General features: G+C 41.7%; 1 protein-coding gene across 2 annotated transcripts; it reads left to right on the top strand.

Moving 5' to 3' along the window:
• The first annotated feature begins 1,334 nt into the window (after positions 1 to 1,334).
• Positions 1,335 to 26,140, top strand: LOC131224677 (probable LRR receptor-like serine/threonine-protein kinase At1g63430). Of its 2 annotated transcripts, none has more exons than XM_058219959.1 (13): positions 1,335 to 1,565; positions 2,474 to 2,612; positions 3,860 to 3,931; positions 4,094 to 4,237; positions 4,335 to 4,490; positions 7,710 to 7,826; positions 8,113 to 8,183; positions 17,911 to 18,174; positions 18,601 to 18,806; positions 19,679 to 19,811; positions 19,899 to 20,056; positions 24,512 to 24,727; positions 25,663 to 26,140. In XM_058219959.1, the coding sequence occupies exons 1-13, from the start codon at positions 1,481 to 1,483 to the stop codon at positions 25,894 to 25,896; spliced, it is 1,995 nt and encodes a 664-aa protein (XP_058075942.1). In that variant the 5' UTR covers positions 1,335 to 1,480; the 3' UTR covers positions 25,897 to 26,140. The 2 variants fall into 2 exon arrangements, with proteins under 2 accessions (XP_058075942.1, XP_058075943.1); XM_058219960.1 differs by having other exon boundaries at positions 1,336 to 1,565; positions 17,926 to 18,174.
• Positions 26,141 to 26,866: the final 726 nt, after the last annotated feature.

Below are 26,866 nucleotides of genomic sequence, written 5' to 3' on the forward strand. Positions count from 1 at the left end.
CCAGACTGCCCAAATTCATCCAGATCTTTGGTTCCCGGGTTGGATTCCGGTATCTGATCAATTCACATCTCAACCGTGGAAACTGTGTAAAGATGCTGGCCATGTATCATACAATCCCTCTCTTTCTTAACCATCCATTTCTTTCGTAAACCCAAAACGGTAGACCTTACGAGCAGCTGTCCAAAAGTTTCATCCACCACATCCACCACATCCACATCACATGCCATGCACTAATGAACGGTATGGATCTTGCGCGCATTCACCACATCCGTGTGCTTGGTCTACACGTGTGAGTCAAAGGCAAGGAGCCTCATACGTGGGAAGACGGGTCTGAGATCTTTCTCCGTTCCAGGTGAGAGAAACATTGATACTCTTGAAGTTTGACGGATGATACCCAGGCATTGCATGCGTGGCGTGCAATAGTCAACTTAAACCTTCAAAGTTATGGCTCCCAGATGAATCGTGAACCCAAAATTACGTTTCTTTGTTATCTGACCATTGGATTAGTGGACATATATTGGACGGTTAAAATTGAAAAAGATCTAACAGTCCCATTTTGACAAACTTATGTCCACAGATCAGATTCCAAGATTGTCCAACCAATCTGATTTTAATAATGTAACTTAATAACAATGAGTTCCAAATTTTAGTCGGTTTAACTTGAGTTAATACATGCAGGCTGTACAATTTCCGAGCGCCCGCGTATCAAATATCATAAACAGCCTGAGTATGATATATCTCTTCATTTCTGATCTTCCAACCCAACTAATCAATCATCCTCTCTTAAGACACATCATTACACTCCATCACTCCCCCTAATGCAGGGAGAAGATATGGTAGACTCGTAAGAACTAGAATATGCTATACGCACCTCTCTACAGTAAACTTAGAACAATGGTCTTTTAATCTGGACTGTTTATCTAGTGGGTCCTATTCAGGATGAAATTTTTTTAACATATTAAGTTATTAATATAATCCTAGCCGTTCAAAACAGGAATTCAAAACTATGGAACAGATGAAATTGAATAATGGTCAAAATAATCTCATTGATTGAGAAAAACATTTTATTTTTAAATAAGAGCTCTTCCATGACTTGTCCCAGTAGATGGACGGTCTAGATTAGTATCTTCACCTTACATGATTATGGTAGAGAGTTTGTGCACTATATTTTGTTTTACGCGACTCTACCGAATCATCTCCCCCAAAATGCAAAAAGAGAAAGGAAAGAGTAATACCCACTTACAATTCACAAATATCAGAAATTTCCAAATCACTCCCTCAGCACCAAACGCCAAGACATTCCTCTCCTTCTCTCTCTGTTTTTCTCTCTCCTCTTTCAAAATCTCTCTCTCTCTCTCTCTCTCTCTGTCTCTCTCATGGCTAGTTTCAAAACCATGTTTTTGAACTCTTTTCCCTTTCCTCAGTGAAACCCACCTTCCCATTTTCCATCTTCTTCAATTCCTTCTTGGGTTTTTAAAGCATGAGATCTCTTGCTCTCTTGCAGCTTCTTGCTGCCATTTCTACTTTTCTGTTTCTATCTTGCGACTCATTTACACCCAGTGAAGGTATATATTTTCTCTTCATTCTAGTTTTTTTTTTTTTTTTTAATTTATTTTATAAATGTTGTGTTCCTGGTAGAAAGATCTTGGTTTTTATGAATCTTGTAATTTCTGTTTCAATTTTTACATTGGATGGGATCTTGTACTTTGTGTTTCAGTTTTGTTTTTATAATTTAGTGTGAAGAAACTCATTTGGGGTGATTTTTTGCGTAATGGGTAGTTGGGATTTTTGCTGTTTTGGCAGCCATTACGTTTGACGAGTCTTGTAATCTCTGTTTTGAGGGCTTGTAGTGAAATGGTTTTTTTTTTGGGAGAATTGCATTGGATTTCTGTGTGAGTTCTTAGCAAAGAGGTTCATTTGGGATGGATTTACGAAGCTGGTGGTTGGGAATTTTGAACTTTCAGTACTCATTGGGTGTTTTGTTTTGATGGGTTATATGGAAATTGGATTTTGTTTCTTTAAATCTCTTGGAGATTTACATTAGATTTCTGCGTGAGTTCTTAGAAAAGAGGGGGAGGAAAAAGAAAAAGAAAAGAAAAGAAAAGAAATTTAGTGTGATCGATGCCATTTTTTAGCAGTCTGGGTAGTTTTGCTTTTGATCATCAGTTTATATTTAATAGGAATTTGGATTTTTGTTTTTTAAATATTGTGGAGATCTACATTAAACTTGTGTATGAGCTCTTACCAAACTTACTGGTTTGGGATTTTATGAGCTGGGTTGTTGGGATTTTCACAGCTTTGGTATTCACGATCTTTGAAGAATCTTGTCATCTCTGCTTCAGCAATATGTTGAATGGGGTTTTAACCTTTTCGAATTATGTTGGAGAATTTACACTGGATTTGCATTTGAGTTCTTAGAAAAAAGAATCTCCTTTGTGATGGATCTATGCATTGGATTGTTGGAGTTTCGCAGTTTCGGCACTCGTGGCCTTCAAGGAATCTATATACGACGATCCCCATTCAGTGCTGTCGAATTGGAATGCCTTCGATGAGGATCCTTGTGACTGGACGGGCATTTACTGCTCCCCAACTCGAGATCATGTCCTAACTTTGTAAGAATGCTTGATCCTTTACCTCTCTCTCTCTCTCTCTCTCTCTCTCTCTCTCTCTCTCTCTTCTTTTAATACAGGTCTGACTAGATATAGAAATGGGGAGATACTCTTATACAACACAAATACACATGTAATTGTCATTTGAAAAAAAAAAAACATGCATGGGAAGTAAACAATCTCAACCTGGAATACTGGCATTTTCATAAAGGTTGGCATTTGACACAGGTGGAGTGCACTTTTCAGTGACCCAGCCCGTACAACCTGTGGTTCTAGCATCAATAGATGATATTGCAATTTCCACCCATTTCCCACTCCCCATGTACCCACACAGACACCTGCATTTCAGGCGCCTAGCCATATGATAATTACCGAGTAGCAGATGGACAACTAAAGTGAGAAACATAACTGGCCATTCATATGAAATGGGAAGAAGTACTTTGATCATATGGTCGGAATTGTATGCTAGAGAAGATTTTTGGTCCATTACCCATACATGGTGCTCACTTCATGAAACAGTCTGGGTTACTGGAAGGTGGGCCCAACCTCTACACAATGCTGGTCCATATGGAGATGCTGGTAATGCAGGTCCCGCATTGTATCATACCTTGGATGTATTTGTGTGTATGTGTGCACATACACCTGTGTGTGTTTGTATTTTTGTGCCTGTGTGAATAATTATAGAACCATGATCTAGTATGAAGTCTTTGTAACTTATAAGGTGTGAATTTATATGTGAGGCCCAAGTGGGTCCACCTCTGTCACCATTGACCATTGGATAGGACAGGAGGGATCCACCGTGGATCGCACATTGCACCGATATCATCCTCTTCAGATGATCACATCCATTCAAATTAGAGCAGGCAAAGTGGATGGTGTGACCATTTTTACTGTTACCTCCATTTTTCATGTCCTTATTTGTGCCGATATGATTATTCGATCATGGTTATTTTGCTTGTCACATGCTATCTGTGGTGGACCCACCTATCTATTGGTCTTTTTTTTTTTAAAAAAAAATAAATTATTATTATTATTTTAAATTGCATATGGAGTCACTTGGGCTCCACAGAAATTCACATCATAATAGCATCACGGTGGCTTTGCACAGCTCAAGCATATCGTAAGTTATCACACAATTGACTGTGTGTGATCATTCACCTATGCTGGTAGATAGGTAGGAAGCCATGTGGAAGCTGTTATTGTGTCCAGTAGAGGAAATAACTATGAATATTGGGACTTGGGTTTTGCAGAAATCTTTCCAGTTCATTTTTGAAGGGATTCATTGCACGCGAACTTGGCTCCCTGACTAACTTGCAACAATTGTATGCTTTCTATCAGTGTGCCCTCTCCCACTTCCCTTCACTTTTCTTTTCTTCTTCTCTCTCTCTTCTTATTTTTATTTTTATTTTTATTTTTTTAATTTAAAATTTTAATAATGAAGTTGGTTTCCTGAGCCTTACATATAATGAGGCCTACTTATGCAGAGTTCTACACAAAAATAATCTTCTTGGGCCAATACCCAGAGAAATTGCAAAGTTGGCAAGCCTCAAGCTCTTGGATTTGGGCATGAATCAACTCTCTGGCCCCATTCCTCGCGAGCTTGGATACTTGACCAATGTTATGAAAATGTAGGTAAAATTTGATTGCTAGTCTTATTTAGTTCTTCCCTTTGATTTGAATCTCTGTTCATAAATGGTTTCTCTGACTTTCACTTACCTGTTCCAGAAATCTTCAATCTAACGAATTGACTGGGAGCATCCCACCTGAGCTTGGTAATTTGATGAAACTTGCGGACCTCCGGTTGGATAGGAATAAGCTTCAAGGGATTCTTCCTGGCAGCAGCAACATCTCAGCAAACTTCAGATCTGATATGCACGGAATGTAAGTAGAATGTTCATTTGTTTCTTTACTGTAGTTAATGTCATGGAGAGCGTTCCATTTGTAGTTTTATGGGTACCACAGAAAAATCTAAGTTTTATCAGAACTACATTTATGCCTTTCTGCATCTGTGTGTGTGTGTGTGTGTGTGTGTGTCCTTCCTTTTTATCAGCAGCATTAGAAAATCTTGAGTGAGACTCTTCCAATAGAGTTGGAATTTTTGTTTTTAAAATTCTTCTTCTTCTTCTTTTGATAATTGTGTTTTAAAATTCTTACATCGTGTCAACAGTCCCAAGCCTAGTGAGACATGAGAAGCAAGGGGGGTCTTTGATGACATAGAGAACCCATAAGAAGGCTCTTGGGATCTATTTGAGTCATTGTAGGACTGATATTGACTTTGCTTCCTGATTTAGGCAAGATGGTAGAAGAGATGGATGGCTGCTAAGCCCCATGAAAAGGGTAATAAGGATAGCCAAATAGAAGCCATTTGCTGGCTGTTTCCAAGAAGGACATTTGGAAAGTGTTGAAAAATATAAGCATTAGTTCACTGAACTGGTGGCCTCGAAATTGAATGTCGAAAGTAGATCTGAAGAGGAAAGGTCAACGTAGTAAAATTCTACCTCTACTTTTTTTTTTTTGATTTGTAACCCACATCGACATTTAATGAGGCACCACAAGTTGGAGCAGTATAGCAAATTGGCAATTTTTTTTAGTACCTAAACATGTAAAGTTCTTTTGTAAACTTAGGATGGCGCATTCTGTAAGCGCTAGGAGCAATTGAAATTAATTTAGCTTTTGTCTATACGGATTTGCATGCATCATTCGCATTGGGAATCAGAAGATAGAGCATCATTCTTTTCCAACTATGGGTATGTTTTGGCATTTTTGCTTTGGTGGTGGATGGCAAAAATTGGATATGTTCCGTCCGAATCAGTGTTGGTTTATGAATGGGCAGACCTGCACGGGGTTTGGGCAAATGGATAGCGTCGTGGGTTTGCCCCCCCACAAACGCGAGTTCGATTCTCCTCCCCTGGATTACCCAATGGACTCTATTTCCCAGTGATTGCGTGCATCCATAGGGATTAATCTCACCTCAAAATGGGGTGGGGACACCCTGTTGTCATAAAAAATAAAAAATAAAAAAATTGCTACCCGAGGACTTGTTTAGTTTTGGGGAAAATGAGTAAATGGAGTCCTGCTTGTGGTTTTCATTTTCTAGATGCCCAAAATGCGTAGGAAGAGAATGATGTACAGGTGTTTTCTTGTGAGTAGTAGGTGTGGCAATGGGCTGGGTTTGGGCCAGGACAGGCTAGGCCAGGGCTTGGCTTGACACTTAAGACCCAAGCCCAAGCCTGGCCCAGAAAAAAATGGTTGTGCCCGAGCCTGACCCGCCAAAAATTGATAAATCCCTATTTCCCACTTGGATGTTTCTAATCTATCTGTTGATCAAGTGGGCCACATGTGCACAAAGAAATAAACCTTTCAGAGGAATGGAACCAATGGTCTAAATTCAAGATGGATGGGTTGCCAGAGGATTAGAATGGCATTTTTTGTAGGATATAACACATGTATATAAAGTTGGGTCACACCAGGCTGGGCTAAAATGACTTGAGCCCAAGCCTGACCCAAAAATTGATCAGGCCATGCAGGTGAGGCCCAAACCCGGCCCCAAGCTGGGTTGGGCAGGTGAGCTGGCTCATTGCCACCCTTAGTGACTGGTTGCTTTAGAGTCACTTACACAGGGAAATTGGATTTGCAGATGAGGTAGAGATTGTTTGTATACCTGCAGAAGTTGCAAATGGGTGTACTGAATGTGAGTGGAGTCTGGAGATGAAAGCAGTTGCTTTAGTTGGAATCTGTCTTCACAGTTTCTATGTTTATGCAAGTACTAGAAATATAATTGCATAGAATGTGCAACTCTCTAGACTTCTTACTCTCTGTGTTGAACATGTTCCAGGCATGTTAGAGTTCTAAAAATTTTCATACCCTTTCATGCAGCTTCTTTGTTGTTGCTTTACATTATATGTGACAATGTTAAGGGTTCAAGGTTTTCAAACTCCATTTTTTTTTTTTTTTTTTTGTGGGACTTGTCTGTGAGCTGAAACCATTACAGCCAAAATTGAACGAGTTGCACAATGTCTCGTCCAAAAACATGAATTTTTTGATGGTTTGATTCAGGATTATTCTCCAACTTAACTGGTTTGGTCGGCTTTGGCAGGTTTTAAAACCTTGGCAATAGCTGCCTGATGCAGCATCTGAATTCCGAGATAGTGGATATGCTGGAAAATCATTTAGTTTGTCATGACTATGATAGCAAGGATCAATAGACCTCTTCAATTTAAGAAGGTTTAGGTTGACCCATTTTAGAATATGGAAAACCAGTTACCTGAGTTTTCTGTTATTAACTTATTACGATTGATTATCATAATGGAAAACACTAATCGCACGCTAGTGTGTGAAGAAAAAAGATACCTACGGACACTTAGATTGGACCTCATTGATAGAGCTGCAACTTGGGTTTGGGTTGACCTGGACCTGACTAACCCAACCCGTGCTTAGGTCCTGTTGTCAGGGTCATCGGGTTGGGTTAGGTTTGGAAACTCCAACCTGATTTGAATTGGCTTGGGGTTCAGGTTGAGCGAATTCAGGTCTGGTTGGGAATTATCACATGTATTTGGGTTGGGTTGGGTTGGTATAGGGTTAAGTAGAAAGGAATTCAGGTTGGAATTTGGGTCAGGTTGGGTCCTGTTAGGGTCAGGTCAGGCTCAACCCACCTGAATTGCACCCTACAAATAGACAATGTGCACTAGCATGACCATCAAAGTGCATGTGGGCAACCTTTCTCTCACATATATGAGATTGGCTGCTCACTTTTGTTTATTATTGTTATCATTTCTACTATTGATATATTTCAATCATTTTGTGGAGCCAGATCTTTATTGTTTGATATTCTTATATTGTGTCTTTAACCTGCTGGGCAAATCCAGATCATGCATTCCTTGAATTAAGATTAGCGCCACTGGCTGTATCCACATATAGCCCTTTCTCAAAGTTAGGGCCAGCAGATGTGTAAAAATCTGCTTTTCATCAGTACATTCACTTGTTTAGGATAAACGAACCTCAAGTTATTTTAGTACACTTTAGTTTTTCAAAATTTGAAAGTTCCACTGTCTTTATTTTCTTTTCCCATTGATTTCTTAATCTGGTTGATCACTTCTTCAGGTATGCCCCTCACAAAAATGCCACTGGCCTCTGCCGGTTACTTCAGTTACGAATAGCGGATTTCTCGGACAACTCATTTGTTGGAAAGATACCCCCATGCTTGAAATATCTTCCAAGGTTCCTATATGAACTCTTCTTATGCCAGATGTGCTAAGGCAGTAAGCCATACATCTACACAAGGTAGTGCATCAGGTAGGGCCCACCATGTAGATGAATTGACCCTAATCATTCCACTCACCAAGTGGGTTATATGTTCTCTCCATTGTTTTTGTACATATGTGACCCACCTGATGCACTGCTTGGGAGTCAACATGATTGGATGGCATGTGGCCCTAAGAAAACTTTTTGTATCTACTTCTGTTCTAGACTTTTAGTGAGGCTTGCAATTCATTACTGTTTGTAGATCAAGCTTTCAGGGGAACTGCTTTCAAGATAGAGACTCCAATTTGCAGCATTCTAATACTCAGCGATGTGGTGTGTATCCTGTAAACCCTTCCCACAGCATTCCCTTTTCTTTTTTTTTTTTTTGTTCTTTTTCTTTTTCGAAAAGGACTTAGATGCATGCGTTGAATGAAGAAATGTAGACACTCCAATCATGAAGAAACATGAACGACCTTTTTCCTTACTTTAACATCATTATATTTCTTTTATGAGGAAGACTCTATTTCGAACAAGATCAGTTCCCTATTGTGCATGGGTTCTGCACAAATAGGGCCCATACTGTGGTGATTTGGACCGTTGATCTGGTTGGCCTTACAAAATATATTTCTTTTTCGATGGGAGAGTCATGTGGCCCTTTAATCATTTCCCTTAATATAGATGGTTAGGGAAAAGTGTAGCAGTGATCTACATTCTATGGAGAGGAGGCCAGAGATTCAGTTGGGGCCCTTCAGGTCGACTTTCTGGACTCTAGCCCAGCAGACCATGGGCCTTACTTGTTCGGATTCTATTAACAACCCTTTGTTTGTGCTGAATAGAGAATTCAGTCTCATAGTCATACCCTCTTTATTGTATTTTCACGAGTAGCGACATAACATTAGCATGTTACACATAGTACATTGATGATGTGACTTGGGTCTGATGTATTTCTGTGCTTGACTGCTTGTATTGATGCTGTGACTTGTTTTTTGGAATGGCAATATATCATTATAGACTTGCCAGTATTTCAGAGTCCTGTATGTGTGGGACGCTGCCCCCATCTAAACTCTGTACCTTAGTATCTTGTGCTAAGATTCGCACTTATTGTACATCACTTGTCTATATGTGAGGCATTATGCCAGGTTTGGCCCCATTTGCCAGTTTTTTCCATCCAATTCATCATTTTTTATGGTTGGGGCCCACCCTCAGTGATCAGACACAATCTGATGGTCACATTTTGGTGGTCGATGGACCAAAATTCTACTAACCGATTATTCCCAGACATCAGATTGGTGAATCTCATCTGTCCATTGTGTATGGACTACTTTTGCTATTTCCTTAACTGTCCATTCGCAGTCCCTTGGTAGAATTGTGTGATCCAAGAGGTTTTTTGCAGCATCACCCATCCACAGTGGTTCCCAAGAATGAACAGTCTGGCTCTATGAGGGGTGGGCTCGGAGTGCTGGCCATGTGGAAACGCTGGTACTTTGTGCCAAGGATTGTCTATTTCCTTCGTGCTGTTATCTTTGGGCATGATTGAAAGATGGCAATATGGGTTTCTATTGTTTCATGTGTCTTAACTATCCATGCTTGATAACCCAAGTCCATGCAAATTATGGTTTTAAGGCTCCGATGAGTCTGATGCGACTTGTCTGAGTTGACTCGGTCCAGACCTGGATTTTATATGTGAGTCGCCCTCAACTCAATTCAAGACCCAACAAGGCGGTCTGGTTCTCTGAGTCTTTTAACCATGATACAAGCATGAGTTACTAGTGAAAGAGATTTGTTACTGTAAATATTTTGTTTACAGAAGGAATAAGATATAGAAAAGCTTTCAAGATAAGAGATATGTGTTTACTGTAACTGTCTCATGCATATAAATAAAGGGAACATATTGGCATAAAATGATTAATGTGTGACATACATTTCATGATTCTTATAAAAATGGTTGGTATGTTTAGGCCGTAATTTGTGGAGCTGTTAATTCTTACAAAATGTGCAGATATAGCTAGTTTACTTCTTAGAAGTACCTTAAAAAAGTGAGATGATCATTGAAACCGGATATGGTGGTGCAAACTATGCCTATGCCCCCAATTCTGGCCTCCCTTTGGGCTTCCAAGTAGTGAAAATGGGTCCGTACAGCATCTACAACACTGTTTTTCGATGAAGATGTGATCCGGTGCTACTGCTACCGCCGTAGGCTTATGGTGGTACCAGGCAGATGTGGGATCCAGTGATATCTTCACAGAATCCAACCTTTCCATAAGATGTGTTACCACAGAAAACTTCCAAAACCGAAGATCAGACTGATTGAAAACCCAGATGGGCCATAGCACAGGTAGCTTACTGAGAGGAAACACACTGTTGATTAGTTTTTGGGGTCCACTGTGTTGTTTATGCATATGATCAAGGCTATTCAGAGTCTCAGACTCTTCAGCCAGTCCAGATGAAGGGTCAAGCCAAAATACAGGCTATTTTGCGACTCAAGTGGGCCCTTGTGTCTCAAGGGTGGGCATTCCCTCACAGTCCATACCCTTTTCCGTGACCCATGTTAGCTTTAGATCGGGCCCAACTTATAGCACTGGGGTTTCTAGAGGTGACGCATCTGATAGATGGGTTGGATGGTGAAGTACATCAATGGGCCCACATCTGCGCGGTACCACAATAAGCTTACAGTGGTAGCAGTACCACTGGAGAGTGCCCCTTTCTTATGAAACATGCTTCCCTCTGCATTAGAATGGGGAGTTCACTTCTTTTTCTTTGTACTTGTTGGTCTTTCTCTTTGTGTTGAAGTGGTTCCTTTTTTCCATCTTATATCTTTTAATAGCCAAAGTACACAAGCCGATATTGATGCGGACACAGGTGCATTCAAGGTGTACCAACGAAGAAAGCGCCAACCACAAGTGCCGTCCTTGTGGATAGGCGAATATTGAGGAGCTGAAGACCTTTCACATGTGATTGGATATATAGAAGACCCCACTTAGGGAAGACACATGTGAAGGAAGATTGGAGAAAGAGGACCGAGCGCCCAAACTTTCCCATACTTATGTTATTTGCACGTTTTTTGACTTAGTTAGCGGTCTTTTAGTAATCTTATATCTTTATTTGCTTATCCTAGGGGTATTTTAGTAATTTTATGTCTTTATGTGCTTATTTAAGTGGGGTAAAGCCCTAAATACGAATTTCAACTATTGATGAATGAAAAGAAAACCCTTTGGTTGCCTCCTTCCTCTCTTCTCTCTAATGGTGCTTCTTCTCTCCCCTTGATCTTCTTCTTCTAATTTCTTCTTGTGCCCCTCCAACTTCCTCAAGGTAATAACTTTCTTTCTTCTATTTTTTTGTTTTGGCTAATTCCTCTTCGATCAAAATCTTGAGAACCGATCTAAACCCTAAATCCCCAAATTCTCAAATCCCTAATCCGAGAAACTTCTTGGTTCTTCGGACTAGTGATCTTCATTGATCGATTGGGTGTGACCATGCAAGATCGGGAGGTCTCATCCCTCGCCGGATCCAACCTAAGTAGTAATTGAATTCCATACTCCATGGTTGTAGTGATGGCCCGCTCCATTGCATGTTTCCTTTATGATTTTCTCAGTTATGATGATTATTGTTAGAATTTTAGATCATTTATTCCTTTTATTTCCGCTGTTTAATTATCTCCATGAGCATGCATCATAATTAGGGCTGTCCTACGTCAAATTTGGTATCAAAGCCTAGGCTTGCATGGTTTTTGTCTAGATCGAGTTATCAAATTAGGGTTTTGATTTTTAGGTTTAACTTAGGAAAGTTCTAGGTTTAGAAAGTTTTCAATTTTAGAAACTTTTCAATTTTAGAAAGTTCCTAATCTGGAAAATTTTCAGATTTGAGTTGTTTCCTGTTTCAACTTAATTGTGTCAGTTCATAGTAGTTTTGCATTCATCGCATTCATCTTGAAAGTCATAACACCTAGTAGTCTAGTTAGGTAGAGTTTGGTTCAAGTCTTCATTGTATGCCCACGAGAAGAGGTAGAGGTTTCGGACTTCAACCTACCATGAATAACGAGCAGTTATCTGAGCAACTTGCTCAATTGATACAAAAGATAACCGCCCTAGAAGCGGGTCAAAGGCGTGAGTTTGCCCGCCTTGAGAACCAAATTACCACCACCATGACTAAGGTGGAGCAACTAGAGGCGTCCCAAAAGGAAAACCCCGCTGTAGGGGAAGATGCGCACTCCCAAGTGGAAGGAATCATTGAAGAACGTGCTGCCACACGTGGTGGTAGTGAGGATAGAGATCGTGGTAACGGTCGTGGTGTGGTGCGAGGGGCACGAACCACATGTGGTCATCAAGACCGTTATGATCCAGATGAGCGTGCGATGAAGAGTGTGAGAGTTGAGGCCCCGAGTTTTGATGGACGCTTGGATCCCAAGGCATTCCTTGACTGGGTTGCTGACATGGACCACTACTTTGAGTGGTATGGCATGTCGAAAAACCATCAAATGCGGTTTGCTAAGATGAAGCTTGTGGGTCAAGCCAAGCTCTTCTGGAACACAGAGCGTAGGGTAGAGAGAGTTGGTAGAGCCCCTATCACACATTGGTATGAGATGAAAGAGAAGTTGAAGGAGAAGTACCTTCCTCTCTCATACCGTCAGAAGCTCCTTGACCAATGGCAATCCTTACGCCAAGGGTCAATGCCTACCGCTGACTACATCGCTAAATTTGAAGAGTATGTGATGCGATGTGATATCCGAGAAGACCCTCTAGTAACGCTCTCGCGTTTTAAGACGGGCCTTTGTGCGGATCTTCAGCGCGAGCTTATTACTCGGCCCTTAACGGACTTAGATGAAGCATATCAAGTCGTGCAAGAGTTAAAGCAGTATCTGAAGGCTCCTGTCTTTCGTCGTTTTGAGTCCCGAGACTCCAATGCTAGATCTAGTTCCCAAGGAACTAGACCTAATATTGGTAATCAACCTAGGGCACAGGCGACCATTCCGCCTAAGCCTAGGGAGGACAAGGGCAAAGGGGTTCTTGGTGCCGGTCCTAGTAACATGAGCCAAGTGAGGTGCTATGAGTGTGGCAACCTTGGCCACATGTCTAATCAGTGTCCTACGAAGAGCCGTGGGAGAGCCTTAGTTATAGGCGAATCCCACGAGGGTGGAGATGACCAGGGTGATTATGAAGTTGAAGAGTATCACCCTGAAGGAGGACTTACTGATGAAGAAGTGGATGGAGAAGCAACGCTTGCAGTAGTCAGGCGTGTGTTAGCTCAGTCTAGAAGTAGTGCTGACTGGCGTCGAAGCACTATCTTCTACACTATTGCCAAGTGTGGTGAAAAGAATTGTAAGGTGATAGTGGACAGTGGAAGTTGTCAGAATGTGATTTCCACTAGCACCTTAGATCGCTTAAAACCGAAATCCACACCTCATCCAGACCCGTATAAAGTTTCTTGGGTTGACAAGACATCCCTACCTGTCACCCAGCAATGTCTAGTCCCCATCGAGTTTGGGTCATACAAAGAGTCCCTGTGGTGTGATGTTTTACCTATGGATGTGGGACATGTTATCCTAGGTAGACCGTGGCTATTCGATAATGATGTCACGATCTTTGGCCGTTCGAATGCGTGTACTTTTATGTATAATGGTAAAAAGATCAAACTTAATCCCATGCCACCTGAGAATACACTAGGGAAGAAGAAGGATGAGAAGGCAAGTGAGCCTAGAGAAATGGGGAAATCCAAACCTAAGTCTTTACATATAATCAGCGCAAGAGAGTTTGAAAAAGAGGCTAAGGAGGATTCTATGGTGTATGCCCTTGTGGCTAGAGAAATTACACTTGAGGTTCCATCAGAGTTGCTCTGTGAGGTGACCTCGGTCCTGAAGGAATACAGTGATGTATTTCCTGAAGACTTACCGAATGAGTTGCCACCTATGAGGGACATACAGCATGCCATTGATCTTGTCCCAGGGTCTACTCTACCGAACCTTCCTCACTACAGGATGAACCCTGCAGCGCATGCAGAGTTGAAGAAGCAAGTTGATGAGCTTCGCAAAGGGTTTCATCCAAGAGAGTATGAGCCCGTGTGCCGTGCCTGCATTGTTGACGCCAAAGAAAGACGGCACGTGGCGCATGTGTGTGGATAGCCGTGCCATAAACAAAATTACTGTCAAGTATAGGTTCCCTATACCTAGACTTGATGATATGCTTGACATGATGGCCAGGTCCACTATATTCTCTAAGATAGACCTCCAGAGTGGATATCACCAAATTCGTATACGCCCAGGAGATGAGTGGAAGACGGCGTTTAAGACGAAAGATGGGTTGTATGAGTGGTTGGTCATGCCCTTCGGCTTGACTAACGCACCCAGTACTTTCATGCGGGTGATGACCCAAGCTTTGAGGCCGTTCATGGAAAAATTCCTAGTGGTGTACTTTGACGATATTCTTATTTATAGTACCACTAAGGAATCACACCTTGAACATTTAAAGAAGGTCTGTAGTGTCCTTAGGAAGGAAAAGTTGTACGCTAATCTTAAGAAATGTGCATTCATGTCTAGCCAAGTTGTGTTCTTAGGATTTATAGTGTTATCTGAAGGGATGCGCGCAGACCCTGAAAAAGTCAGGGCCATAGTTGAGTGGCCAGAACCAAGGAACATTCAAGAGGTGCGAAGTTTTCACGGCCTAGCAACTTTTTATCGTCGGTTCATTAGGGGTTTTAGCACGATCATGGCTCCCATTACCGAGTGCATGAAAAAGGGAGAGTTCGTGTGGTCTAAAGCCGCCGTCAAGGCTTTTAAAGAAATTAAGGGCAAGATGGTGGAAGCTCCTGTCATGCGTCTACCTGACTTTTCTAAAGTCTTTGTAGTAGCGTGCGATGCGTCTGGTGTCGGTATAGGTGGAGTGTTGAGTCAAGAAGGACACCCAGTGGCCTATTTTAGTGAGAAACTGAATGAGGCAAAACAAAAATACTCCACTTACGATAAAGAATTTTATGCGGTAGTGCAATCCCTGAGACATTGGCGACACTACCTCCTACCGCAAGAATTCGTTTTGTTTTCTGACCATGAGGCTTTGAGATATTTGCATTCTCAGAAGAAACTCAACCCAAGGCATGCCAAGTGGGTAGCGTTTCTTCAGGAATATTCGTTTGTTTTGAAACACAAGGCCGGGGTTGAAAACAAACCAGCGGATGCCCTTAGTAGGAGAGTGGCGTTGCTCAACTCCTTGAGTGTAGAGGTAGTCGGATTTGAGCAACTGAAAGATGAATACCCCATATGTCCTGATTTTGGGGGTACTTACGCGTCATTCTCTAGTGACCAGCATATTATAGGTGAATATGTTCTTAAAGATGGCTTTCTTTTCAAGGGAGACAGACTTTGTATTCCCCGTATGTCCTTTCGTGAATTCCTCATCTGGGAGCTTCATTCAGGAGGGATAGCTGGCCATTTTGGTCGTGATAAGACCATTGCCCTCGTGGAAGATCGTTTCTATTGGCCAAGCCTCAAGCGCGACGTAGCCAAAGTTTTAGGGCAGTGTCGAACATGTCAGCTGGCAAAGCAAAGAAAGCAAAATACTGGGTTGTACACGCCATTGCCAGTGCCACATGCTCCGTGGCAGGACATTAGTATGGACTTCGTGCTCGGGCTTCCCAAGACTATAAAAAAGCACGATTCCGTTTTTGTCGTTGTGGACCGTTTTTCTAAAATGGCGCATTTCCTCCCATGTTCGAAGACGTCAGATGCGTCTCATGTTGCTCGTATCTTTTTTGATGGTGTGGTGCGTCTCCATGGGTTACCTAAAACCATAGTGTCTGATCGTGATGTTCGATTTACTAGCTATTTTTGGAAGACACTGTGGCACATTATAGGAACTCGTTTGCAATTTTCTACTGCTTACCACCCACAAACAGATGGTCAAACTGAAGTGGTAAACCGTAGCCTTGGAAATCTTCTACGTTGTCTAGTGGGTGAACATGTTAAGACTTGGGACCTAATTTTACCAACTGCCGAACTTGCTTATCATGGGTCAGAGTTAATAGATCTACAGGGTTGAGTCCTTTTGAAATTGTAAGTGGTTATAAACCTAGAATGCCCATAGATCTCTTACCTATGTCTGTTACCCAATTCTGAGTCAGCCGATGCATTCGCACGCCATATTCATGATTTGCATACACATATTAGACAGCGGTTAAATAAGAGCAATGATGATTATAAAGTTTCAGCTGATTCTCATCGTAGAGTGCAAGAATTTCAAGAAGGCGACTATGTAATGGTGCGAATAAGGCCAGAGCGATTCTCTCAAGGATCTGCAAAGAAATTACAAGCGCGTAGTGCTGGACCATTCAAGATATTACAAAAGGTTGGGTCCAACGCGTATCGGGTTGACCTTCCACCTGAAATGAGCATTAATCCAACTTTTAATGTGGAAGATCTAGTCCGTGCCCATACTCCCATTGTTGATACATCATCCCTTTCATGGCCTTTTTCTGAGTTTGCTACCCAACCCCTTCCACCCCCTCCTCCACCCATTACCCATAAAGAAGCAATTCAGGAAATCTTGGATGACGAGATAGTATCCACGAGAGATGGGGGTTTCCAAAGGTATCTTGTTAAGTAGAAGAACAAACCATCGTCTGAATCTACGTGGTTGTTGGGCGACGCATTGCAGGGTATTGATCCAGATCTACTTGAGCGCTACAAAAGTTTCAACTCGTCGGGGTCGAGTTTTTCTCACCCGAGGGGAATTGATGCGGACACAGGTGCATTCAAGGTGTACCAACGAAGAAAGCGCCAACCACAAGTGCCGTCCTTGTGGATAGGCGAATATTGAGGAGCTGAAGACCTTTCACATGTGATTGGACATATAGAAGACCCCACTTAGGGAAGACACATGTGAAGGAAGATTGGAGAAAGAGGACCGAGCGCCCAAACTTTCCCATACTTATGTTATTTGCACGTTTTTTGACTTAGTTAGCGGTCTTTTAGTAATCTTATATCTTTATTTGCTTATCCTAGGGGTATTTTAGTAATTTTATGTCTTTATGTGCTTATTTAAGTGGGGTAAAGCCCTAAACACGAATTTCAACTATTGATGAATGAAAAGCAAACCCTTTGGTTGCCTCCTTCCTCTCTTCTCTCTAATGGTGCTTCTTCTCTCCCCTTGATCTTCTTCTTCTAATTTCTTCTTGTGCCCCTCCAACTTCCTCAAGGTAATAACTTTCTTTCTTCTATTTTTTTGTTTTGGCTAATTCCTCTTCGATCAAAATCTTGAGAACCGATCTAAACCCTAAATCCCCAAATTCTCAAATCCCTAATCCGAGAAACTTCTTGGTTCTTCGGACTAGTGATCTTCATTGATCGATTGGGTGTGACCATGCAAGATCGGGAGGTCTCATCCCTCGCCGGATCCAACCTAAGTAGTAATTGAATTCCATACTCCATGGTTGTAGTGATGGCCCGCTCCATTGCATGTTTCCTTTATGATTTTCTCAGTTATGATGATTACTGTTAGAATTTTAGATCATTTATTCCTTTTATTTCCGCTGTTTAATTATCTCCATGAGCATGCATCATAATTAGGGCTGTCCTGCGTCAGATATCCTGCCTTGAGAGAATTTATGTAGTACCTAGCCCCAAATAGCTGGGACTGCTATAATGGTCATTACAACAATGATGATCATGGTTCTTTTCACTAAAATGCTTGCTTCATGCGGGTTTGTTTTTGATGGGGCTGAATCCCAGTTTTTTTTTCTTTAATTTTTTTTATGAAATCTTGAAAAAAAATTCAATTGTAAATGTCAGGACTCAGGAATGAAGTGGAAATATGTAAAAAAGTGGCACCTTCCCTGGTCCATTTTGTTCCATTTCACGCAGACAAAATGGATTCTTATACATCCAATCTGATTGGTTTTGAGCCATCGCCTGCAAACAAGCCTGGCATATTGGTCATGAAATAGCGTAGCATCATGGGGCATTAAAATGGATTTTGTAACAGCAACCTTGTATTTCGTCTTTCTTTTCTTTTTATAGTAGTATGGTTTATAGATGTTCAATATTTCTTGCTCCTGAACCTTGACAAGCGCTCCCAAGAATCCTATTTTGCAGGTGGTACTACACCTGTGAAAAGCCACCCACCATCCAAACCAGAGAAAAGCCGCACCGCAGATAAACCTACAGGCCAGGCGACATCAAAACCTGCATGGCTGCTTGCCCTGGAAATTGTAACAGGAACTATAGTTGGCCTCCTTCTAGTATATTGTATTCTTAGGGCTGTTAAAAGATGCAAAACAAAATCTTCCGTCATAATCCCTTGGAAGAAAACGTCAAATGGGAAGGAGATGACGATATATATTGGTAGTTAGCTAACATGATTCTTTGTTGTCTTTCTATCTGTAGATGTGATGCTTGGGGCTTTTCTAAGCCCATATGCACCTCTCTACATGTGGGCCATGGCATGCACGTGGGACATCCAATCCATGCATGATCTGATCCCCACCATATATATAACCTGGCACATTGATCAAGCTTTTAGACTGTCAGGTAGGGAAACACTTATAAAGGCAGTGGACAGTTTTCAAAAAAAAAAATTGTGAAGAGTTCACACTCAATGCTGTGGCCTGCCTGATGAGTGGACTAGCCAGATTTTTGGACCATGCCATGCTCACGGCGGAGTTCTTGGTGCATGTCTTGTATCTCACCACACAAGTGCCATGTTGGCATATCTGGCCTCTTGTGGGGGTGTTCATGATTGGTTCTGATGCAATGCCTTTCTGTAAATAGATTCTGAGATGCTAAAGGATGTGGTAAGGATAAGTCGGCAGGAGCTCGAGGTGGCCTGCGAGGATTTCAGCAATATCATTGGCTCATCCCCGGATAGTCTAGTGTACAAAGGCACCATGAAAGACGGACCTGAAATTGCTGTGATATCTCTATGCATCTCGGAAGATCATTGGACGGGCTATCTTGAGCTTTATTTTCAGAGTGAGGTAACTTGCAATTGCATGTAGTGTTTGAGTACTTGACTTGAATTGGAAGTGGTACTTTGGTTTTTGGGTTTGATTCGTTCTTGTCAATGAAAAAAATTCCTCTGGCTAAAAACATAAATCAGTAAATAGTCTTTTTACTTCCTATAAAGTTGGAATTTGGACTCTGTGTTTGGTGTCTTGCCAAACCAAGTCAGCGCGGTGAAGCTGGTGTGACTCGCCTAGTTCTTGAAATCCTTAGTTGCAGGAGCCTTAGGTGCCGATCCTGCGTCCAATCACGCATTGGATTCCCACTTGTGCTCCCACTTCCTACCTATTTATACTTGTTTACAGTTTGAAACAGATGCTTCCCTGCTCCTGCACCCAAATCTGTTGCTGCTTCACTTTATGCTTCGCAACTATATCCTGAACATTGTAAAAAAATTATTTAATTCCAGACAATATAGACATGTGATGGCTACTGGCAATAGTAGGACAACTCACCCCATGGGTGCCAAGAGTGGGGCCGCTCACCCCATGGGTGCCAATTTGGCATGTTCGTGAGATCCTATCCATTCATGAGGTGGGCCCATCATGTATGTCTGTGTCCTAATATCAAGCCAGTCAAGACAGTTGGTTTCTCATGCTTGTATGTTGACCATGGAGCACCTGATGACCTGTCCTATTTGCAATAGCACGTACACGGTCTGGCCCACATGATGAACAGCCCAGATCTCACAGAATAGGATTTGAACTGGTACTCTTGTGAGTAGCAGCAATATATTGTAGACTTGTGACATTGGTAAAAGAAGGCACTTTAGAAGCATGGGATTTAATCAGAAAAGATACAAAGAGAGCACTCCTATGACATATCCATTGATTGATTGTATCTACAGGTTGCAGATTTAGCTAGACTAAATCACGATAACACGGCCAAACTACTGGGCTACTGCAAAGAGAGCAACCCATTTTCAAGGATGTTGGTGTTTGAGTATGCATCAAACGGGACACTGTATGAGCACCTTCACTGTAAGTCTTTACCTTTCCATACTGATTTTGAAATATGTACTTACAATGGCTTGTGAGTGTGATGCTAAGTGCATTTAATAACTGCAGATGGCGAGGGATGTAACCTATCCTGGATCAGGCGCATGAAAATCATCGTGGGCATTGCTCGTGGCCTGAAGTACCTTCATACAGAGCTTCAGCCCCCGTTCACAGTATCCGAGTTGAGTTCGAATTCTATATATCTTACTGAAGATTTTTCTCCCAAGGTATGTCGAAACCAAACCCCTCTAATAGGCAACTCAATACACTGGTTTCACATATTCTATGTATGGCAATCAAGGAATTATACCAGGATTGATCGAGTGTTTGCTTTGGCCTGATAAACAGTACATGTGAAGCCCACCATTCATTAGTCAGAGTCATTCATATGGTGTGTGGGGTGGTTGTCATTCACATCCTTTGAATTGATAGGATCATCTGATGAGGCAGATGTTAAGGCTCAACCCATCCTTTGATAGGGTCTCCAGACCAATGGCTTGGGTTACTGAAAGGTGGGCCCCACTAGTACCATTTCTGTGTTGACCAAAAATAACAATAAAGAGGTGTAATTTGATACTCTGGCTGCGTATGACGCTTGATGCTTGGCACTTGCAAATGGCCCATGTGGTAAAATATTAACACAAATTAAACCGACTAAATTTTGGAACACTGTTGGTAAGATAAAAGTCTAAAAATCAGATTGGATGAATGATCCTAACCTCTGAGTTGTGGATACTTGTCTTTTGAAATAAAACCATTGGATATTTTTCATTTTGAACCGTCCAGTAAATGTCCAGCAATCTGACGATTAGATAACCAAATAATAGTATTTTTGGTTTATGAAAATGCCAAACTATTTCCCGTAATTTGGACAACTAAATTACCCACATGCCATGTATGCAATTTCTTAGTATTTGTGTATCATCCATCAGATCCTGCCAAAGTATGAAAGTTTTTTATATTTTTTTTTGAAAGGTAACAAAAATCCCCCAAAAATTACAAAAAGAAATTACTCTCATCCTCCCTGTCGTTACACGAACTACATTAAACAACAAAACCCATCACCCTTACTATCACCCATTTAGTATCATAGCTAACATAATAGAAGCACCTCCCATTCCTCTCCTCCCAAATTGCTCAAAGGTCTGCCAACAAACGCAACCGCTACAATGCTCTTTCCTCCTTTCCTATCTCCACACAGTGCCAACCAATCAGAAATTTACCAACTGAACTTGGCATGACCCAACAGGCATTAAATTTGGATAAGAATCTATTCTACGCCTCGGAAGAAAACAGGCAATGGAAGAAGAGCTGGTTGACTAATTCATAATTTGCAACACGATAAACAAACATTAGATAACACCATCTCCAATTTCTGGATGTTATCCACAGTCCACACCCTTTCCCTACTAACCAGCCAACCAGAAGCTGCAATCTTCTGAAGAGCACCATAGGACAACACATGCCTAGTTTCCTTGAATACTCCAGCCGACCCTGTCTTGTGAAGTATATTGTAGAAAGACTTAACTGAGAACCTCCTGGACTTCTCCTTTCATCATATCATCCAGTCCTCTCCACATTCCAGGTGACAAAGATGAATGCGGTTTAAGAAGCGAGGCCAACTCTATCACCTCTTCATCTGAAAGGAGCAACTGGCAAGGAGGGCCCCACACCCGAGAATTGCCACGCAACCCTGTCTTGTGAAGCATATTGTAGAAAGACTTAACTGAGAACCTCCTGGACTTCTCCTTTCATCATATCATCCAGTCCTCTCCACATTCCGGGTGACAAAGATGAATGCGGTTTAAGAAGCGAGGCCAACTCTATCACCTCTTCATCTGAAAGGAGCAACTGGCAAGGAGGGCCCCACACCCCAGAATTGCCACACACCGAAGAGTATCGTGCTACCAAAATATCGTGGGCCGAAGACAGTTGAGCAATTTTTGGGAACAGGGATTGCAATGCCACCTCCTGGATCCAAATGGCCTCCCAAAACCAAACCTCCCCTGATCCTCAAGAACCAAACCAACTCCAACAAATTTTGACTTTACTGAAAGAATCCCTTTGCAAATTGCCGAGGCTCTATACATGGGTGATTCCCTAATGCACCACTCTCCCGCACCACATCCGTATTTGCTAGCAATTGTGCCCTTCCATAATGCATCTTCCTCCGTCCTGAACCTCCACAACCACTTCTCCAACAACACCCTATTCATCTCCTCCAGATCCTTAATTCCTGCCCATCCCTCATCATAAGGCTTACACACCTTTCCCAAACTTAACAAATGGAACTTGGATGTACCCTCTGAATCCTGCCACAAAAAAATCACATCTCAATCTATCCAGCGTCACTACCACCAACTTCAGACATTGAAAGAGTGGAGTAAAGTAGATAGACTAATTTAACAATGCTGCTTTAATAAGAGTTATATGATCCTTAAGTAAGAGTTACATGCATTTCCACTGTTGATTTCCTTTCAATCCCTTCCACTACTACATCCCATGGGTGTTTTGCCGGCTTACGTGCATAAAGCGGCAACCCAAGGTATGAAGAAGGAAATGATCCCACCTCACAACAAAACACATTAGCCAACCTCAATAGATCCTCCTACACTTTTATTGATACAAACACCCAACATTACACTTTTATCGATATTCACCTTCAACCCTGAAATGGCTTTAAAGCATCAAATAATCATTCTCAAAATTTCCACCATAAGGCCCATAACCTTATCGGTGTTGCAAAACAAAAGCATCTCATCACAAATTGAAGATGAGAAATAGGGAAACTCAATCTATCAATACAAAAGCTGCGGAAAAGACCAACCTCTCAAGCTTTAGAAAAATCCTTTCGGCGATCCATTAACCAATGTCGAGAATCTTGCAGAGCTCAGCTAATGCACTCCTTCAACCAACCCATTCACTTCACCCCACATTCGATTCTGTCAAGCATATAACCCAAGAGGCCTAATCATTGTGATCGTAAGCCTTCCCTATGTCCAGTTTGCAAATGGTGCTTCTCAGCCTTTTCTTATATCTAGAGTCTATACATTCACGAGCGGTTAGAATGCTGTTCAGAATTTGTTGCCCTTCCACAAAAGCATCTTGGAACGTGGAGATTATACCCACTAGAATCCCTTGGAGTCTAGTCGTTAACACCTTCACGAGGATTTTATAAATATTCCCAATCAAACTGATGGGCCTATAATCTTTCAAGTTTTCTGGTCCTGTAACTTTAGGAATTAAAGCAATGAAGGAGGCCCCTATTTCCTTAGACAGCCTCCCCCTATTGTAAAACTCCTTCATGAAATTCATCATGTCCCCTTCCACATTTTGCCAAAAAATCTGGAAGAATGCTAATGGTAATCCATCCAGCCCCAGCGTTTTATCCCTTTCTAAAGAATCCACAACTTTCTTGACCTCATCTTCAGAAAATTCCTTCTCAAGCAAGTCCACTTCCACCCTTAAGAAACTTTTGAATGGCAAATTATCCAAAATTGGCCTCTTCCACCCTTCCTCATTCAAAAACTCTTTGTAGAATTGGACTACCATATTACAGACCATATCTATGAAAATGACAACATGCTTCTGGTGATTTTCCCACCAGATGATTTCCTGAAGGAAAATCTAGTGACGTCTCATAAAGAGAAGAAAATTGAGTGTCAGATTGTACCTCATGGAATATTATTCTAGTCGCCCTTAATTTTCATGACAAAAATATTAAGAACATTGTCTGAAAGATGAAAGTCCAGATTCCCTTAGTGCCCATGGGAGCTTTTTTTGGTTCCCTCCAGCTCAAGGATGTGCTGTGCCATTGGGCCTTGAGACTGCAAGTGGTGCCCATGGTTAAGTGATCCATTCCTGACCATTATTAATCTGATGGTATGACGTCTCATAAAGAGAAGAAAATTGAGTGTCAGATTGTACCTCATGGAATATTATTCTAGTCGCCCTTAATTTTCATGACAAAAATATTAAGAACATTGTCTGAAAGATGCAAGTCCAGATTCCCTTAGTGCCCATGGGAGCTTTTTTTGGTTCCCTCCAGCTCAAGGATGTGCTGTGCCATTGGGCCTTGAGACTGTGCAAGTGGTGCCCATCGTTAAGTGATCCATTCCTGACCATTATTAATCTGATGGTACCAACATGTTGCCGCTGCCCCAAAAATCTCCCAACATGGGCAATTCTAACCCAAGTAGTGAACAGCAGAAGGACAATTAAGAAGAAAATACAGTAATGGCTCAAATTCAATGGAGAAGTCCAGAAATTCTATATCTTGGATCTCCAAATCTGGGAGGGTTGTGTGTGTGTGTGTGTGTCAAAGGTCCATCCACTGCAGCGTCCATCTCATATGGACAATTCTAACCCAATCAGTGAATTGCAGAAGGACAGTTAAGAAGAAAATGCAGTAACAGCTCAAATTCAATGGAGGAGGACCAGAAATTGTCTCTTGGATCTCCAAATATGGGAGGGTTTTTTCTGTGTCAATGGGGTCCATCCACAGTAGGGCCCATCTGATAAACAGCTTGGATTATGAAACAATGGGCCACATTAACTTGAACTCAAATGCTGGAGATCCTATATGTATCTTCCTGCCAAGGATTGTATAATTCCTCTAGTCTTTAACACATCATATGTAAGTTCTCTTTTGAGACATTACTCAACCATCTCTCCTCGTGTAGCTGGTCGATTTTGAAAGATGGAAAACGGTGCTTGGAAAATCAGAAAAGAACTCCGGTTCGATGGGCAACGGTGGCTCTTGTAATGGTTTCCCAGGTTCGCTAGAGAGACGTCATTTGGATGTGCAAGGCAACATGTTCGCATTCGGAGTACTCTTACTAGAAATAGTCAGCGGGCGACCCCCGTATTGTAAAGATGGAGGTTGCTTGCTTGATTGGGTAAGAAAACAGTTCCTCTGAATTATCATTTAAAAAAATAATAATAATAATTCTCCTTTGCCTTTAAAAAATGAATGCCAGTCACTTGTCGGGTCTCATTGTTGATGGATGTTAGCTCGAAAATCACACTGATCAGACAATCTTAAGCATCAGATGATCATTTTCTTTGTAAATATCCACCAGATTGGTACGGACATTAGAGATACTTCCATATGTTGGTTTGATTTTCGGTTGTGCTCCATCTTCAATGGGCCCTGCAATTTGGACAGTCTGGATAGGTTTGCATGTAATGCACATTTGGACACTGTCATCCTACAATTTGAGCAGTCTGGATTGGTTTGCATGCAATGCACGTTTGGACATCTCTCTCTCTCTCTCTCTCTCTCACACACACACACACACACACACACACACACATTTTTGGTTATGCTCCATCCTCAATGGGCCTCACAATTTTAACAGTCTGGATTGGTATGCATGTGACCTCTCTCTCTCCAAAGCCCCACTGGCAAATGCGAGAAATCTGAACCACGCATAAGGTGGGTCCTACAATGTAGATGACCTGGCCCATGGATCAATCTGACCCACCAATCAGACGGGATAAATTGGGTGTGGACCATTGGTGTTAAAAGAAAGTCCTGTTTTTGACATGTGCACACCTGATGATGAATTTTTTTTTTTCTAGCACACTTGATGATGAAATGACAGGCATGAATTTTTATGCCTGGCCATTATATACAGTGGGGCCCACATGATGCACAGCTGGGTTGTCCCACATATGCCAGGTTGGCAGAATTGCCTCATGTGGGGCTTTGCAAAGCTCATGATCAAGAAAGTGTGAATGTTTCAGCTCTCCTTCAAATGAGCTTTGACAAAATGATGTGCTACATCCATTGAAGCTTAGGTTTCTTGTCTGTCTCTCCTCTTGCTTGCAGGCTAAGGAGTATCTCGAGCTGCCAGAAGTGATCTCCTATCTGGTGGACCCAGAGCTGAGATATTTCAGGTACGATGATCTCAAAGTAATATGTGAGGTGGCGAACCTCTGCTTCCAATCCGACCACCCGGAGCGGCCATCCATGCAGTCTCTGACCACCATGCTTGAGAATGGAATAGAAACTGATCTCAAGGAGTCTCCCTTGGCATGGGCTGAGCTGGCCTTATCATCATAGATCATGGACGCCCCCCATTGTAAAAATCCAATACATACGGTCGCAATATATTGTTCTTTTTTCTTTTTTTAATTGTTCTTTGTTTTTTGGTTTTTTTTTTACCCCATCCATTGATGGAAATGCTTGCATGGCTAAGCAAAATGTAGCGTTTTTTCATGCACAGCAGGTCCAGCTCTCTTACTGTATATTTATTTGCTGATGAAGACAAATGTGAAAATGAAAAAGATGAAATCATTAAATTGAAGGCCGATTTGTGGTGTTGTCCATCGGTGTGTGTGAATATTTTTTTTTTTTTTTTTTAATTGCACTCTTTTTTATGCGATTATGTGTGACCTGTGATTCCTTTATCTAGGCCATTGATCTGATGGGCCCCAATTTAGATGGAGGATGCTGAAGGGCCTGGAGCAATCTGTGGCTTTTTCTCTGCATGATTGCTCTTACACTTTTCCTTGATGTCTTTGTGGACCACCATACTGCAATCCCCAAGAATTTTGTTGCATCTCCCATCCACTGTAAAGATCATTGGCTGGATGGTCTGGATGCTTGAACAATGGGCCCCACTTTTGTGAAATGGATCTCTTGGGATGCAAGTGGTGGCTTGATGCATATTGGATCACTGTGGGCTGTGGGTCCTTTCTGTTTTCAATATTTATGTTGTTTGGTCTTTCCATAATAGTCAGTTCATCAATACAGTCTATCTAGTTATTGGGGGATCAAATCCATGGCCTTTGATTTTTTTAATTTACCTTCGATGATCTAATATTTGCTATTAGACCATTGATCGCTTCCAGAATGCGTGGGTACACAAGGTGGTCGGATTTTAACGAGTCCCTGTCCAATTCTGAAAACAACTGAAAATTTGAGTTGGATTTGGGTGCACGATCTGGGCCCATTAAAAATTGGGTGGGGCCAGGTGCCGGCATGTATCTGAATCGCTATGAGGCAGATCCAAAACTCAGGTGGGCCATGC

The sequence above is a fragment of the Magnolia sinica genome, chromosome 14 (assembly GCF_029962835.1).
Source record: "Magnolia sinica isolate HGM2019 chromosome 14, MsV1, whole genome shotgun sequence".
NCBI lineage: Eukaryota > Viridiplantae > Streptophyta > Magnoliopsida > Magnoliales > Magnoliaceae > Magnolia > Magnolia sinica.

Coding starts and splice junctions, on each gene's coding strand:
- LOC131224677 (XM_058219959.1), top strand. CDS start 1,481: ATGAGATCTCTTGCTCTCTTGCAGCTTCTTGCTGCCATTTCTACTTTT. Junction 4,491..7,709: donor AGATCTGATATGCACGGAAT/GTAAGTAGAATG, acceptor TCACTTCTTCAG/GTATGCCCCTCACAAAAATG. Junction 18,175..18,600: donor GGAGATGACGATATATATTG/GTAGTTAGCTAA, acceptor TTCTGTAAATAG/ATTCTGAGATGCTAAAGGAT.